Raw genomic sequence first — 18054 nt, 5'->3', positions numbered from 1 at the left:
GTCCCTGGCCGGGGCGGGCGGGTGTAACGTCGTCGATCCTGCCGCTCTCGTCAAGTCATCTGTCGGCTCTGTGTTTGCTTGCACAGCACCTCGCACCACTCCAGTGTGCGTGAATAACTGTAGCACTTCACGAGAACACCCGACAACGAGTCCAGTTGGTCTGTCTGTCCCTGCCAGGCTTGCCCTGAGGAACTGGTCCGCATCCCGCTCACCTTGCTCTTGCCAGCCCCTCCCTGAGATGCAGAACGTTGCCAGAGAAGTGCATCTCGAGGCCCTGCTTTTTATTTTTGGCAGTTTTTCATGGGGGCGTCTGCCCACAGACTTGCCCGGTTATGTGGGTCCTGTGTAAGAGGCTGCTTGGGCAGGTGTAAATGCTTCTCTGTGTTCAGCTACTGTAAATAGAAAATGCTGTCCCGGGTGCCTGAGCACCTTATGAGTCTGACTGAAATTTGCCAGTGAATTGGAAATTAATTTAAAACAGTTGTGTAACTGGATAAACTGGAAAGAGTAAGAGGCCATTCTTAGAGCCAAAGTTGTCTGACGTGCTTCTTGTGTGACAGTTCTGAAGGAGGGAACCAGTCCACGTTTATTGTGTTCTTGTGTGAATGTGTAGGTCTCATTTCTATGATACAGAGCTTCAGATGAGCAATTTGAAGGGAGTTATCTTGTTTGCTAAATCCATCGCGTCAGTTGAAGTAAATTTTCTTGTATGTCTTACCGTATCAAGTCCCTTGTTAGTAACAAATCCTGCTTAGCTTTACTGGCTGGCTTTGCACTTTCCAGAAATTTTATCCCTTAAGAAGCCCATGAGTTCCTTGTTACTTCAAGGAGCATTATGTGGAAATGGATCGCTTTGCTATGGTATGAACACTATATATGTGAAGTGTTTCTGGTCAGCTGAAGGGCACAATTTTTGAAACTGTTTTTGCTTGGATTTCCAAAGGGCTGATTGGTAGCTTTGTTAGCCCATTTCTATATTGTATTCTAAGTTTTTTGAGTAGTCCATTTGTGGTGCTTGCTTGCAGAGGCCTTTCTCAGCTTTACAATCTTTTGTCAAGATGCTATGATTACTATTAATAGCATCTGATTAGTTCTGGAAAAATCACTGCATAGCCAGAGTTTTTAAAGGCAAATCCATCTTTACAATTCTAACTGGTTTAGCCCTTGTAACCTATGTGGGTCCAGCAAAACTCAGTTGTAGTTAGTAGTTTTATATTGGTCTTTCATCTAGCTAGTTTATTTTCTGTTAATTACATCAAAATTAGGATCAAAGGGTTTCACAGAAGCTGATGTTGCTTTGTGTTCACAGCAGCTTGAACTATGAATAAGTATATCCCAGGGTAGTCATCAAAATGATTGTCAGAAAATTGAAGTACCTTGGATAATTTCACTATCTGAGTAGTCAGCCTTTCTTTTTGAGGGCAAGAGTGGCCAAGAATATGTATGCATTTTATCCCCCTGCTAAAATTTGCTAATTTGCATGATGTAGACAGCTTGATTTTACTACACTGTAACTGATGACTTTTTGGAACAAACTGGAAACTGCTGGGAGTGCTTGATTTAGTAGGGCTGTGCTTATTCTGTTTTGTTGGTTTTCATCAGCCTTATCAATTTTTCACGTGCTCCAGAAGGAAAGGCAGAGTCAATTTTAGAAAAGAGAAAATGTTACTCTATCATATATTAAGAGTTTTTACCTCTGTCAGTATCTCATGCCTTTTGCTGAGTGTTTTAATGCTATTGTGTGTGAGATGACAGTTAAGGGACAAGATTCTGCTTCACTTGTTCATCTCCAGAAATGTCTGTTGTATTGCCCTTTCTCATGCCCAGACCTTATGCTGGCATCTGTGATTACATGGCTCTGAAGTGTATGACTCATCTGTAAATGTTCTGAGGCATTATATTCATAGACTGCGAGAACTGAAAAATAACCTTCCTTGACCTGTCATAGTGCATGGCCAAGAAATACCTTTCAAGGAATTTAGCCCACAAAGTAGTTTTACGTAGGTTTCATTAAAAGTTTGTAATACAATATATTAATTCTCCCTTGAATAGAATGAATATGCTTGGCTGTGTAATTCTCTTTAGAGAAGAGAGAAATTTTACACACTTCAAAATTAAAACATGGCTACTCTTTCAAAATCAAGCCTGTAATCATGATGCATGTTACATAACAAATTTCCTTTAGCTGAGTGTTTATACTGCTAGAGGAATTTTACAGGAATAGAAAGAGATGCTTAGACAATAGAATCAGCAAGTAGTAAATTACATGTTTGCATATTTCAAACATAAAGTAGAACAGATATTGGGATGACTCTGTCAGAAATAAACATTAAATAAACTGAGCATATAGAGCAGAAGCCTATTGTGCACAGAGTGATGTGAATTGTAAGGGGACTGAAACGCCGGAGGAGCTCTAGACCTTGCTGTGAGGCTTTCATAGGAATGTGAGAACTGCAGGATTTCCTACTACATGTTAGTAGGTTACTTGTGTACTCTGTTCAAGGAAAGATATGCAGGGTGTGTTGGATATAAGCTGATGATTACAGACAGCAACAAATCCAGAACAATTTTTTGAGAGAGATGAAAGGTGCTTTCTGTCAGCTCTTCCTAGTTTTCTTTTCTTTCCTTTCATTTGACCCCCAAAATTGCAGGTCAAATTTCAATCAAATTTTCAGTGTACAATGACACTTTCTGTTGACATCAGCTGAATGACGGTCAGACCTAAAGAAAACTCTTATGCTGAGAACAGTCTCCTTCTGTTGTTGCTTTGGCCTGAGATTTATTTTGTGTTACTTTCTCAGGTACTAAAAAAATTCTGCACTGAGTAGTAGCTGACGATTTTGTGTTGCTTCAGAAGGTTTACTGCAACAGTGGGAAAAGCCAGAGCTCTCTTGAAAAGTCTAGAAATGATATTTTACTAAACCAACTTTTCCATGTAATTTGATGGGTTAGTGTTCATTCTCTCTTTCTGTTTTGCTGTAAAAAGTCTGGACTTTTGTAAATAAGAAGAGAATTTTTATAAAACCATGCATATTTTAAACGTGGTTGTGAATTTTAAATCAATCTGCATATTCCTTTGAAAACGAACCACGTGTAGATGTTTTTAAATCTAGACATTTAAAAAAAAATTTTATTTTCTTAATTGCAGTTTAAATTAATTGTGGAAAATCCAGAAAAACCTGTTGCATCTGGACTTCAAGTTACGGCTCTTGTGGAATATTTTCCTGAGAAGGAAGAAGATCTTCGAGATACGCTACTTCTTTTAATAGAAAATGACACAGTTGATATCCCCCTGCTCGGGTATGATGGTCAAAAGTTCATCTGCTGCTGTTACTATCTGAAATTTAATTTTATGGAAAATTTGTTAATACATGTGAGATATGGCTATGTAACTAATCTGTCAATTACACTGAAAGCAAATAGTAAGTTTCCTAAAAAACCTAAGTTGTTTGTTTTTTTTGTGGTGTGTCGTGTCCCCCCCCCCCCCCCTAGAAAGTTTGGGGTTTTGTTTTTGCTTTAAGTTTTTTTTTTTTTTGTGATAACATTGATAATTTCTAATTCTGTATCAACATTAGACAAGTTAACATCAAATCTTAATATTTTCTCTCCTTACTGGACTACTTACATAGAAGATTTTTATAGTAATTGTCCATACTTGCAAAACTGGATTATAGTGAAACATATGTTGCCAAATTCTAAAAATATGGTGTGTGCTTTAGAATAAGGCCACGCATTCAAGGATCATTTTTTGTCAGTGTGTGATTGTGTGTGCCTATCTATATGTGTGTATATGGATATATGTCATATACTGTCTATAACATATATTGGTTCAAAAAAGTAAGCTTCTAAATATAGTTTATCAGATTTAGGCTAGTTGGCCACCCCAGGATGAGGGGGAATTGCTCTGGAGTACCTTTCTCTCCTTTGTCTACAAAGAGAAATTAGAATGACAAAGTTCTGGTTAAAGGTCCAGATTTTAGATGCGTAATTGGGACAGATTAATCCCATAAATGATTGCAAATCATAGTTTTTAAATGAAAATCTTAACATTACAAATTACATGTATGGACAGAAAGGAATTTCCATGGAGATTATTTAGTATATGAGTTATTTTTAAAATCAACCAATCCTACAGATGTCTCTTGCTAGCCTGAAATATGTAGGGATTTGCCTTCATATAAGCAATACTCCTACATTTAATTTACCTCTTATGTCATGATCTTTTTCACTGATTTGCTTTTCCTCATTTCATCTTAGATCTTAATTTAATGTACTATTGTGAATGTAGGACACAAATAGTCTGATATGGGGTTTTCAACTTGTAAATTTTGTCTCTTTTTAGCAAAATTCAGTCTACCATTGTGAGGCTTGGAAATAACAATTCCAATTAGTTGTTTTTTTCTGTGGAGTTTGTCTTCTCCCAAATGCAGTTTGCATCATGCATGTCTGCTTATAGATAGATGATAATCAATTATTGCACTGAAGAGTCACTAAATAAATATTTTTCTGTACAAACATAGTTTAAAATGCACCACCAACCATTTTGAGAAACTAATGTACATAGTGTAACGCTGGTTGAGAGCTTCTAGTCAAAAGATTTTTTTGATAAAAATTGCATTGCCACTATGAAATGTCCACAAAACTGTTTCATTTGATGGGATAACCTGAAAATATTTGCAAGGAAATATTTGCAATGTTCTGTTTTGGGGGACAGACACCCTCTCTCCCCTAAATTCTGATGTGTTTTTTCAGTTCCTATTTAAAAGTTTGTATATTTTAAAATATTTTTAATATTATTTATACTGATGTATCAATAATAATATAATAAACAGTAATTCCTATAATGTCAAGAATTGAAATAAGTGTTTTTAAAAATTGTTAAGGCTATACTTAGATTTACATCAAATCCCTGTATATTTTTATGACACAAACAAAATCTCTTGTCAGAGACAAATCCTGATTTTTTTGGCCAACTCATATGTAGTATTTATTTTCACCCTCTGGTGAATGTCACTCAGATTGTACCTTTGAAGACCTGTACATCTGCAAAACAGAATTAAGCTTTAAAGCATGTGACAGCAATTTCAGAAATGTTACAGTATAAGAAATATTTTTCTTATATTATTCTGATATTATTCAGGCAGGCCTCTTTAAATGTCTGCTACTTCTCTCCTACCTATTAGCTCATTTGTAGTCTTCTTTCTTTGAAATGATATCATTTTTTTAGTTCTATACATAATTTGCTGTGAATTTGTAGAAATTGTGTGTCTGCATGTTTTGTCTGTAGAATTTTATTGAAGGAAAAATGGTGACTTAGGAGAAAAGTGTGAAAGGATTTAACCTCTTTGAGAACAATTTGTGTGATTCCTTCAGTCGCATCTACTGGTCATTTTAAGATAATCTTTAGTCTTGGCTAGGATTCACAGAGAGTATAGGTGAGGTTAGTTTTCCATACAACATTAAACTGCAGTAATATTCCACTTATTTTTGTAAAATTAAGTTTTTTTTGGAAAAAATGCCACCAGGACAATTGTACTTTAGTGGCATTAATAGCACAGTTGTTTGGTTTTCAAGTAAAATAGCAGGTACGTATTTGCCTGGCTCATGAGTCTAGATCCAGTAGTTAATCATATTGATTTGTGGCTCATCTATTTTATATAAGTTTTGGAAACCAAACCCCACATTCTTAGTTTAGTCTCTACAGAACCATGGATTTATGATGTGCTCAGTAACACAAGTATAATGATTTAATTATGTAACTATTTGATTGCCATAGTAAATACTTATACTCAAGGTTTGGGAATGTGTTTTAAAGAAGCCAGTTGTGGTTGGGTTTTTGTGTCTGTTTTTTTTGTGGCTTTTTTTTTTTTTTTTAAGGATTAATGGAACTCGGCATCCAAACTCTTTTTTTTGAAATATAATAATTCAGATTTTTTTTTTTGTTTTAAAAAATATTAAGAAAACATTTGAAGTTAGGCATTTCCAGAGGTAAATTCCTTCCTCATAAAAAAACCCCAACAAAAACCAAACCAGCAAACCACCAACCAACCAAACCCCACCCTGTATTAAAAAAACAAACCCCAAACCCTTTAACTTGACTATCTCTCTTTTTACACAGGTCTATATCTCTTAGAAAATCTCACTGCAGTTAGAATTTATGCTCATTCCTGTCTACTTGAGACGTTAAGTATTTGGATTTTGAGAGGAGAGATACTTGTGTTTCATTTTTCTAACAAAGCTTCTTGGAAGAATGTCTGAATTCTTGGAATGTGCTTTTTTTTGTTTTGTGGTTTGTTGCTTGGTTTGTTGTTTGTTTGTTTTTTTTTTTCACATCCTGCTGGTCTCAACCATCTCTTTCAAGAATCTACTACTTTATTTTTTTGCATTACAATAAATTATTAAAGACATTTAAACCCAGTGTATTAACATTCTCAAGAGCAACTGCTTTTGTTGCATTTTCTGATTCTTTTTTTCCCCTCTCTTTCCCTTCCTTTCCCTTCTCCTCCCCTCCTTGATGCAAGAGATTATATGGGCAGGATCTACCTAGCTTGGCCAAGGAGATTTATCTTCCTTCTCCATTTAGTCTTCTGTACTACATGTAATGCAGATCATGAGATTCAATTGTTCCTCCATGTTCCTGTTTGTGGTTGATAGACTGCTGTGCTGATGTAAAATTCCAATTGATTTCAAACACAGTTTTGTGTGAAATCAGATGTGTGATTATATAAGAAATTGGGGCCTTTAAAGTACAAGTTTCCTGAAGCGAGCATGATCTTTTTGTTCTGGCTAAGCAGTACCTAATACAGTGATGTCATGCTGGTTGATGATCTTAAATAAATAATAGAAATAACTTGTGTCATTATCCACTTCTGTCTGTTATAATAAGTTTTGTTGAAGCCAAATAAAGTATCCATAAAACAAGATTATATATTGAAACTGGCATGTGTGTGTTCTCTCTGCTTTTAGTTCAGGCAGCTGATAATGAAACACAGTGAGTGTTGGCTTTGGTCTTATTTTGTGATGCAACTAACTTGGGACCCTTCCAAGTTTTATTTAAAGTTCTTTGTACTATAATGAAGTATTTGAAATTAAATAGAAATTTATACATTCCATTTCAACTAAATGTGTGAAGCTATATTGTTTTAAAGTTATAGTAGTCGTTAAAGTAAACAACTTGATAACTAACTAGATCTCTTTTACATCTTCCCTGTGTACGCTACACTGCTGAAGTGAGTTGCTTAAACACTGGTAGGAGAACTAGGAGAAAAGGACAACTCTCTTCCCCCGGAATGCTTAATCACTTTTCTTTAAAAATGCAAGGGTATTTTCAAGTTTTGGGAAAATATAACAATGTCTTTTCTTTGCAGATTAATTCCGTGCTGTTATCTGGAAATTGAGTCAGAGATTAATTTTGGTGCAGTGATTGCAAACAGTAAAATAATTAGTAAAGAGATTAGTATTGCTAACCATGGATCATCTTCAGGTAAATACTTAATATGTATTAAATGATACAAATATTTTCTTGGGAAATATAATTTTATACGAGTTAACACTTGAGTGGCCAAGTAGAAATTAACTGACTTCTGGGTTATGCAGATTATGAGTATTGCATCTAAAGGTATTATAAATGGCCCATTGCTTCTGTAGGCAGTACTATGTTTCCACTTTAGTGGAGAAAAATAAATTTAGAACTTTGCTGAATTTCAGGACTGCTCTACTTTTGAGTCCCATATGAAAGATGTAAAAATAACAGTTTCTCATCAGCTTATTATGCACAGTAGAGAGTAGTAAATCACGTCTGCTCTTGCATTGTTGTCTTTGTGATTCTGTAATCTCAGTAGCTGTTAAATAAACAATTACAAGTTCCCTCTACTTTCAGAACTGAAGTCCTCTAGGATGGGAAGTGAATTGTATTTGTTACCAGAAGATAATGAGAGGTGTTTTATCTTGCTGCTATAGCTTTTGAAATCATACAGCTTTCAAAACATGCACAGCCTTCCACTTCTGGGTGGAACCCTTCCAAGGAGTATAAGAAACATGGAGAATGGAGCATAAGAATGCTTATATGATCCAAGTAACCTATTTGACTGCGTTTGCCATGGGACAAAGCTGCAGACACCTTTTCCGGAAGTAGGGTTGCAACTATGCTGAGTTTCAAAGAACGTATTTAAGGCAGTTGTTTATTTTTGTTCCTCACTTGTATAGCTGTTTATTATATCACAAGGTGTCTTTACTTGCATTAGGCCAAGGTTGTGTGAACATTTACTTCATAGATTTCCACAAGATATATTGTACCAAGAGAAAATACATGGTTGTAAAAACGCAGAGGTGGATTGCAGTATTAAAAAAAAAAAAAAAAGTTAGAACAGAATTTTACTTTTTTTTTTTTCTAAACAGCAAAGGAAATTATTTTTGTAGACAGCTCAACCCAAAGATGTAGCATGTAGTTTATATAATCAGCTCTTATTCATGCATAATGATGTCTTTGAGGAATTATGGGTAGATAAAGAAGATGAGTTAACCTACATTATAAATGCATCTACAACTACTTTGCACAATGTGAAATTTCTCATGTTGTATCGGAAATGTTTCTAGTTATAAACTGTTGCATGATGCATGCAGGCTGCATGATGGAGTTTTGCAGGATTTAATTTTATTATTTATTTTAATTTTACAGGCAAAATTACAATGAAAGCTGTGTTTAGCAAAGAATGTATTGAGGGCAGAGAAAGGAAGAGCTACTGAATCTGTATTCCTGTAGGCTCTGTAAATCGTAATATAGCAAGCCACACTAACAGGCAGCACATAAACTGCTTCAGTGGGAAGTGCTGTATGCTGGCCTGTGACTCAAGGATTGCATTTTGTGTGTCATCCCATGTGCAAAATGAGTCCTTTGTTCCTGCTTCTGATCTCATATCAGAGATTATCTATTGTCTGAGGTCAAACAGTGTGTTTTTCCTACAATATTTGAAACAATTTCTTGCTATCTGTGATATAATCACAGATAATTAATACTGCTGGCTAAATACACATTTAGTATTTTTTTCACATTTTACAAAATATTTTATAACCTGGAAATATTCACTGTTCTTTTCTGCACTAAACTGTGTTGTGTGTGTGTACCAAATAATGAAAACTGTTGTTACCTGCAATATGTGCTTAACTTTCTGGCTATTGTAGCTGCCTAGGGCCATGTATACACTATCTGGTAACTTACAAAATGTTACTTAGAGCTTCTTTAGGATATAGTCGCTTTTGTTTGGAAAGTCAGTATCTTTTCTGTTGCAATCACAGCTTGCAAAGTGGCATTGGACCTGTGGGTGTAATATTTAAAGAAACCCTGGAAATAATGATTTGCTCTGTGTTAGAAATGGTTTTGAAAAATACTACTGTGTTAGAAATTATTTTGAAAAATATTAACTCCATGGTTCCTGTTTCCAGTGGAAAATGTACTGCTTGTGAATACCTGCGTTAATGTGTTTTGTAATTCCAAATGTGTAATAAAAGAACTTAAATCTGCAACTTTATTTTGTATAACATTCTGTTTACTATTCTGTTTGTTTTAGGTACATTTAATGTATCATATGATGGGGTTACCTTGCTTAACATAGAACCTACCAGTGGAGTGGTACAGCCGAAATCTATAAAGATAGTTAAAGTGGATATCTGCACAGATGTACCTAGAATCATAAAAGAAGTGATAAAGTGAGTGTATGACTGAAGAAATCAAAGCCAGCACAATAAATTAGATTTTTGTCTGTTATTAATGCTAGACTTTGTTGTTAACTTTTATCTAAAAAAGTTAAGCTCCTAGGTGTCAGTTACTGTCTTTCACATTTGTTTTTATTAAATGAATATGATGATTAAATTATCTCCACAGAGCAGTGATGCATAAATTGTATACCTGGCTGTGTTATTAAAGATCTCTCATAAGTCATAATGGTATGGGATGTTTGCACATCTCTCAATATACAACTAACCATGATGTTTTGTATCTTTCACCTTTCTACACATCTGGTGTTCCTTACTTTTTTAGCTTCATAGTAACTGCTATTTGTTTCGGGTCTGTATGTTTCAGGACTCTCAGAAACATTATGATGCCCTTTGGTGTATCTTATTTTAAATGGAGGGAATGTATTTGCAACCACTCACTCTTTTAAATGCCTATCTTGGCTCTGTTCAAATGGTTAATATTGTCTTTTTAGGAAGTGCCAGAATTTGTAAGTGGATACCAGTCTGGCAAGTCCCCTTTCAATCCTGTTTTCTTATAATAGTGCATAGGGTGTGGTTGGTTGTGGGTTGGTTGGTTTGTTTTTTTTTTAGGGGTGTGTGTGGTGTGTGTCTGTCTCCTGTTTTGTTTTTAAATTATTCAGGTATATGACTTAAAGTTCAGTTATTCCCGTTCTTGTTTTTTTGTAGCCTGTTGGAAAAGGAAATGAAATTTAAAAAGTCTGTTAGAGTGACAGGGAAGGCAATACCTGTATTTTGCCTTACAGTTTCATCCTCCTTCATCCAATGTTTCCTTTGGCTACTGAGTTGAAACCTTTTGGTTACAAAATGTCATGCTTTCTATCTTTAATTTTCTATCCACTATTTTCTTCACCCTATCTTGGTTAAATGGCTACTGTCTCCTGCAGTCTAGTATATAGTTAATAAAGAACATAACTACACAGAGCTCAGATTTCATCCTTCACTAATTTCCTGCCTTAAATTCTTCGAATTCTGTCAGTGAATCTGGTATTTCTTAGTAGTCGTTGCTATATCCTATAGACTAAATGAAATCTTAAATTTCCTTGTCAAATATATAAATTTGTGTGTGTATATATATTAAAACAAACAGGGTAATGTTGAAAGTCTTACAATGGGTATTTGACAGGAATTTGATTTAGAGAAATAGCACAGTTTTGATGAAGACACCTTGGTTCTTTCTGTTTGCTTTGTCCTCTAAGTATTTTGCTTTTATGCACAAGCAAAATTATTTTCAGAGGAATTCACTATCAGATTTTTTTAGGGATTTATTTTCTGTCTTGGAGAATTGTTTAATTATGCTTTAGAAGTTGAATGATGATATTTAGAGTTTGAGATCCTCTCCCAGATCCCTTGTGTAGTTATATATGTGACTATTAAAACCAAAGATTTTTTTGTTTATTTTTTTCAGCTCATGGACTATTCAAAAGGATAGTTGGTTCTATTAGGACAGTGTTCTATTACTAAATTTGATTGTTTTGTGCAACAAGAACAAATATTCTTTGTTCCAGTAGAACTCTAATAACAGACATTTGTACAAAGTCTATATGGTCCTTTGGTATTATGTGTATCATCAAGATCAAGCATTCAGGAAGGAACAGCAACAGTTCTTTTATGTTTATTCAGTGAACTTCTAGCTTCAGTTGCCTAAGAGAAAATTACTAAGTATATGCCAAAATTGGTACCTAGATACACTGCTCTTATTTCTGAGAATCTTTGTATCATCTGTGGGCATCTCTGATTCTTTTGAGATGTCATTTCTATTGTTTCAAACATTAAAAAAAGGGAAAATCTCAAAAAGCTCCCCAAAACTCCACCATGTAATGTGTGATTCTTCCTAGTTGATAATATTCCTGCCAGGTATCTCATCATCAAGTACACTCTTTTTTTTCTCCTCTATGCCAATTCCCCACCCCCACCCCCGCTTAGTTTATCTGTGGAAAGCCAGTGATTTAAATGCTCTGATTTGTTTCAGTTTTGCATAGGTTCTAATATAAACCAAACTGCTTTTTTCTAACACTTTTCTACATTACCTACTATTGCTACTTACTATGTTGCTACTCTTACTGACAGAGTGGAGTTGGAAGGTCATGGCTGCACTGAAGTATGGATCAAAGCTGTTGTAGTTGAACAAGTTCTTAAAGTTTTAGGAGTGTCTTGTGGAAATGTATTGAAATGCATTAACTTTGGACCAGTTTACTTTGGCTCTTCAAAAACTGAACAGATATCTTTATACAATGAAAGTCCTGAGTGTATGGACTGGGTAGCAGTCCTGGAAGACAATGCCATTGGAGGAGAGATGGTAAGAAACTGTTCTGGTTTGTATTTTAGTTGAAAGCTTGTTTTCATTTCTGCTTCTGCTTTTTTTATTTCTTAACATACATTTTTTAGTAGCATTTACTATGCCATTCTATTTACTGATGAACAAACAGGCTTACTGAAACTTCAGTCCAACCAACAATATTTAACTATAATTTAACCTTGGAATTAAATTCTTCAGAAATTTCTGTTTCGCTGTGTGAAATCTTAACCTTAACAATGTTAAGTACGTTGCCTGGGTATGTGGTGTGGTTGTGTGTTTTTTTTTTTTGTTTTGTTTTTGTTATTTGTCTTGTTGGGTTTTTTGAATGGTTTTGCTTGAAATCCTATTGGATTTCCTATCATAGTAGGAATTGAAAATATATTTTGGTATTCTACGATGATAAGCATCTGTGGTTTCACTTGTTTTTCTCAGTGAAATCATTTGAGTGAGCATGATCTTTAAAAAAGGGAATTCAAAACATTAACATGAAACGTATGTTTAAAAATTGGTTAGCCATGCGATGTGTAGCTATGTCAGTTGTATTATGTCTTTCTACTTGTGAAAGATGTGAAAATATATGTGTAGGAGAAAAATACAAAATCCAGATACAATAGGGGAAGCAGAACAGGCTGAACTATTCCACATTTTGATTGTTTTTTAGGGGACGGATCTTCAGAGGAGTACAGATGCTGTTTTACAAGACTTAAGCCTTAAAAATAGGACAACAGATGTAGATGTTTCCACCTTGATCTTGTGCATTCCCAATCAAGGAACCTTGCTACCTTATGAGAAATCTGTGGTTACATTGTGTTTTAGTCCAAAGTGAGTGGTCCAAATGAAGAAACCTAAGCACAAGTTGATTGGTCTAAACTATTCTGAAAAGAGCTGTATTAGAGAAAATAATTTTAAGTTAATGTGTCTGCAAATTTTTTCTGAATGTCGTCTTCTGTATTTACGTGTGTTAAATGAAACTGCTTGGCATGATACTACAAATGAGAAAGCAAAGTCTGAAGTGATTATCTGGGAGATGTTTTATAATACATTAAGGATGTATTTGAACCAAGAATTGGTTAAGCTTGTTTTGCAAAAATAAGGATCTTATTAGATTTTGCAAGGGACTCTAACTGCAGTTCCCGTTAAATATTTTGAATCTTTAAAGACTGTTTAGAGTTCTACAGTGTCAAGTTAAGTTCCTTTTTAATGACTGCAGATTTATTTCATAAAGATGTAGTATATGTGCAGCGTTGTGGAAGAATGTATATATTTCATCACCAAGAAACTAAAATATTTTGGAGATCTTTCATTCTATTAAAAAAAAAAAAAGGATAAAGGAACATTTCTTCTTCAGATAAGGAAAAGAAAAAGCACACTTGCCATTTTCCCTTACTTAAACTCTAATTATAGTTATTATTATGCTTGTAATATTAGATAAGAAAACTGTTGCAGACTGGAAGAGATATCCAATGACTTGTAGAATAAGCATACACATATTGTTGAGCTTAAACTTATTACTGTTCCATTTTCTGAAAGGAAGTTAACGATCATTTGTTCAAGCTGTAACCTACAGCAAAGAAGCCAGACTGGGTGAAGAAAAATAAGCCTTGATTATTTTTGTGGGTTGGGGTTTGGTGGTTTGTTTTTTCCTCATATTGTAATTAGAGTTTGTGACTCTTACAGGAAATTTAAACGGGACTTTTTGGTGATCAGTCATTCACTCCAACAAGATTACGTACTGTTTCTGAGATTTGAAGCTGTTGGGAATAAAGATGGCTATCTGCAGGCCCTCAGTGATGGTGCCACATCAATCACAAGTATGTTATCAGAGATGTATAGTCACCCTCAGAAAGGCATATATGGATGATAAAACTGTATATCTTGATTTGTTTTTTTATAATTTCTTCATCATCTTAACAGTTTTATGGGAAATCTGTATGTGTTTTATTTATATCAATGCAAAGACATTATTGTAAGTTACACCTTTAATGCTTTAGCACCAAAAAATCTTTGAACAGTGAGTAGAAAGGAAGAGGGCATCGTGCATGTCATGAGTAAACCTGCTGGTAGTGAACACCTAGAACTTTTTTATAAATGTATATATTTGGAGGACATTTAAAAAAAACACCAGCCATTTGCAAGCCGCCAGCATTTTGGTGCACACTTTTGTGCCTTTTCAAGTGAATATTTGATCACCCTCAACATCCTTAATGAGAGAATACGATCTAACAGTCATTACAAGTAAGCATGTTTTTGTTAAGTTTTTAGAAAATTGCATTATAAATCGTATTATGGTATAATTTTGGGTTTTCTACCATACAACTACATCATGACTTTTCCGTTTGTAAGCTAATAGGTGTGTTATGAGGTTATTTTTTTGTTATTGTGTTTGTCTAATGCAGTGAATCATTCTCATCACGTGGAGTTGGCTTTGACAGGTACTGGGCTTCCTGTCATGTTAACTTTTAATCCAGGACCAGTTATTAAGTTTATGGACTGTTTCTTGGGTGAACAAACACAAGTTGTGTGCACACTCAGAAATGAATCTGAGTCCCTTCCAGCAACATTCAGCTTCCGCAAGATTGCTCACTTTAATATTTCTCCTGAAAAAGGAAAAATAACAAAAAAATCCACAAAGGTAACTCTCTTTTTCTTAGATTATGTAGATATGCAGATTACAGTGGTCAGTGGCAGAATTTATTGTAAGTAAACCAGAACAATTTTATTTCAGTAGCCGTGATGTTTGATATCAGCCAAATACATATTATTTTTTTTCCTTATGTAGAGTCTTTTAATGCTCTTTCCTGTGCTCCAGGAAGCAACAAGTGTTATTTTAAATTTGGAAAAAATTATTGTAGTACTAAAGAAACTTTACCCAAGTTTTTCCTGGCTTTAAATTTTTTGATATTTCAGTAAATCACAAATACTAGTTAGATAACATTTCTTTTAATGGAAGAAACTTTACCAAATTTAAGTTAAATATGGAGACATTTATAACTTTACAAACCTGTAACTCAGGGCACAAGAGAGAACAACTTTTCCCAGAAATGAGCAAGTGAGAGTTTGTGGTGTTCTAATGTGTAGCGGTTTTAAATTTTCTTATATTGCCAATTTATGTGTGGCAGTTCACATATTCTAAAAACCTACGTTTGAACACCTATCTTAAAAGTAAGAGTGGAGAGAAGTGACTCAATTAAACAGACAATTACACAAAACTTTTCTCTTTGCTTTTCTGCCTCATATGTCTCATAACGACTTTTTTTTTTTTTTTTTTTTTTTTTTTTCAGGATGTGATATTTTCATTTTCTCCACATCAGATAGGAACATTTAAAGTGAAGCAAGTTGTCGATATCGTTGGTACAGGGCTAGAGAAAAGTAATTTACAGGTTTTGAAGATGTCCTTTCACCAAATATATTTGAGCTTCATTGGTGTGTGCAAATCTAAGCGAAAAAACATTCTATTCAAAATTAATCCTGGTAAGATGATGGAAAAATGTTTTAAATGTACATTTTTTTTTAATTTTAAAGAAGAATCTTTTTACTATTTTTAGTTTGTTTTTTAAAATTCTTTGAGATTTGAGGGAATGCTCAATTGTATGACATATACCCATAAGAGTATAAAACAGTGGCTAAAATAATGGTATCTGCTCCCCCATATTTTAATAAATTGAACTATTAAAGCATAAATTTTTATCATATGATTATTTAACTTCTATAAATAGGAAAACAAAAGCATCAATTTTTGGCAGCAATGCCATTTCACAGTGCTAGTATGTTTGAGTTGTAAGTAGATAGGTGGGTAAAGCACAGAAAGAAATTAAGAAAGGTAACAGGGTATTCTTCATTGATTGAAAGTTAGTACTGCCGGATGGGTTTGCCGGTTAATACAGCCTGCTACCTGTCCCATGTCCATTGACTTTTCCCATCTTATGAAGCCTATGCCAGCACAAAGAATCTTTCAGAATATGCAATAATGAGTCTCTAATTTGTTCCTCGTGTTCCTAATATGTTCCATGAACCACCACTTTACAGTAGATTTCACTAAACCTGTCACCATATTTTAAAACCAGTCAAGGGAAATATGGCTTTTTCTAGCATCAAATACACCATAGCATCTGCAGGTAGTACTAGTGGTAGTACACGGAGGTGCATTTGGTTTCTGTGTGTAGGTCAGGAGGGGAACTTGAATGCCTCTTAACTGACTGCTGTTCACTTGAAGTTGTACTCGCTAGTGAAAAACAGGAAGGCAATACCCTTTTTTTTTCTTAAAAAAAATTGCATTGTGGGGAAGTAAAAAGAGGCAGTTGTTGGGAAGTCAGTATAAAATACTGTACTTTCTACAAGTATCAGAATGTGATCAGATGAACCACTGGGCATTTCTGCTACTTTCAGGAAGATATTTCAAGTCCATGGCAATCAAGAATTGATGAGGAAACTAAGTTTTGCAATTTCCAGAACTACCGCAGTTTTCCTGCTTCATAAACACAATTAAAATATGTTTCTATGGATCAAAGTTTTAATGTAGTATTCAAGTTTTGTCAGATTTTCTAAATACTCTTGTCTACCATTAGATCTATTACTGACCCCATTCTGCTCCTATATGCAGGTTTATAAAGAGGTTATGAGGGGTATCTGTATTCTATAGGCTGTTGGTATTTGTGTTTTGCTTTCAAGCTTTACTGAAGTGTGGAAGGAAAGTGAATTTTTTCAGATCCTTATATAGATGGGTTCAATATCTTCCTGTTCTTTTCTCACAGCCTCTGTGGATGAGTATGTGCATTTGTGTCTCTGTATTCGGTGGAGGGGGAAAGAGACTGGAATGAAGCTTCCTGCAAATTGTCCTTCCCGGGACAGTGGAAGCTGTAATCACTCCTGTAGTTTGGAGGATGGAAAGTAGGGTGTTTTGGTAGCCATTTTAGAGTAAAGTAAGGCTAAAAACCAGTATGTTTGCTTTAATGTGTTAATTTTTTTGCAAGTGAGGGAGGGAGGGGCAGTGAAGAATGGACTTATCTGTAGTGCTGTTTTAAATGTGTATCTTCATGTAAGGAGAGGTAGGCAAACAGACAGCCTAGTTTCTGTCACAGTTTTTAATGTATATGTGCTTTTTAAAAACTAGAGTGAAAAAGATCTGAACTCTCTTTTTAGTTGTGATAGACTGGGAATTCTTGTTCAGAAATCATGCCTGTGTTTGCAGCCCTTAAGACAAGCTTTAGGACACTGGACAGTGTTGTGACAGAGGCAGCTCTGAGTGTTCGATCATGTGCATGTGTGAGACAAAGCATCACAGCTTGGACTGAATACTAGTGGTTTGGGCTCTAGTATTTATTCATCTGTGATCTAGGCTGGGGAAGGCTGTTGGCTGTTAGTGTGGTCTGAATGCCTTCTTTCCTCTTGTCTAAGGAGTACATAATGGAATGGGTGTCTGATTGTGGCGCTACTAGGTGGACCAGTATAAATTAAGAAATACTTTTCTAATACTTTAAATTTTGTTTATAGTTGTACTGGGTCTGGCTGAACTGGAATTGGTTTTCCCCTACAGCAGCCCTCACGGTGCTGTGTTTTATGTCGGGAGCTGGCAGGGTGTTGGTAGCACCCTGGTGTTGTGGCTACTGCTGAGCAGTGCTTACACAGCACCAAGCCTCTTTCTGATATTTCCCCCAGTGGGACGGGGTGGGCAAGATCTTGGGAGGGGACACAGCCAGGACAGCTGACCCAAACCGACCAAAGGGATATTCCATACCATATGACGTTTGCTCAGTATAAAGCTGGGAGAAAGGAGGAAGGGGGTGGGGTCACCCTTGGTCCTCCGAGGCAACCACTACGTGTATGTGAGCCCTGCTCCTGAGAAGGGCCGACATCGCCTGTCCATGGGAAGTAGAGAATAAATCTGTTTGCTTTTGCTTCCACGCGCAGACTTTTGCTTTGCCTTGCTTATATTAAAACTGCTTTTGTTTCACCCACAAGGGTTAGTTTATCTTTTTCCCCTCTTTACCCTATTGAGAAAACAAGGG

General features: G+C 35.2%; 1 protein-coding gene across 1 annotated transcript in view; it reads left to right on the top strand.

Annotated features, from left to right (window-relative positions):
• The window catches only part of CFAP47 (cilia and flagella associated protein 47), a 338064-nt gene that overhangs the window by 1696 nt on the left and 318314 nt on the right, over nucleotides 1–18054 (top strand). The window contains exons 2-9 of the mRNA XM_026846341.1: nucleotides 3149–3300; nucleotides 7368–7483; nucleotides 9567–9705; nucleotides 11821–12049; nucleotides 12711–12871; nucleotides 13727–13860; nucleotides 14446–14681; nucleotides 15331–15520. Coding sequence (XP_026702142.1) covers nucleotides 3149–3300; nucleotides 7368–7483; nucleotides 9567–9705; nucleotides 11821–12049; nucleotides 12711–12871; nucleotides 13727–13860; nucleotides 14446–14681; nucleotides 15331–15520 — 1357 coding nt within the window. The remainder of the gene's footprint in view (nucleotides 1–3148; nucleotides 3301–7367; nucleotides 7484–9566; nucleotides 9706–11820; nucleotides 12050–12710; nucleotides 12872–13726; nucleotides 13861–14445; nucleotides 14682–15330; nucleotides 15521–18054) is intronic.

The sequence above is a fragment of the Athene cunicularia genome, assembly GCF_003259725.1.
Source record: "Athene cunicularia isolate RWA chromosome 1 unlocalized genomic scaffold, athCun1 chr1_part1, whole genome shotgun sequence".
Taxonomy (NCBI): domain Eukaryota; kingdom Metazoa; phylum Chordata; class Aves; order Strigiformes; family Strigidae; genus Athene; species Athene cunicularia.
The sequence above is the reverse complement of the archived record's forward strand: the minus strand, read 5'-3'. Positions and strand labels throughout refer to the sequence as shown.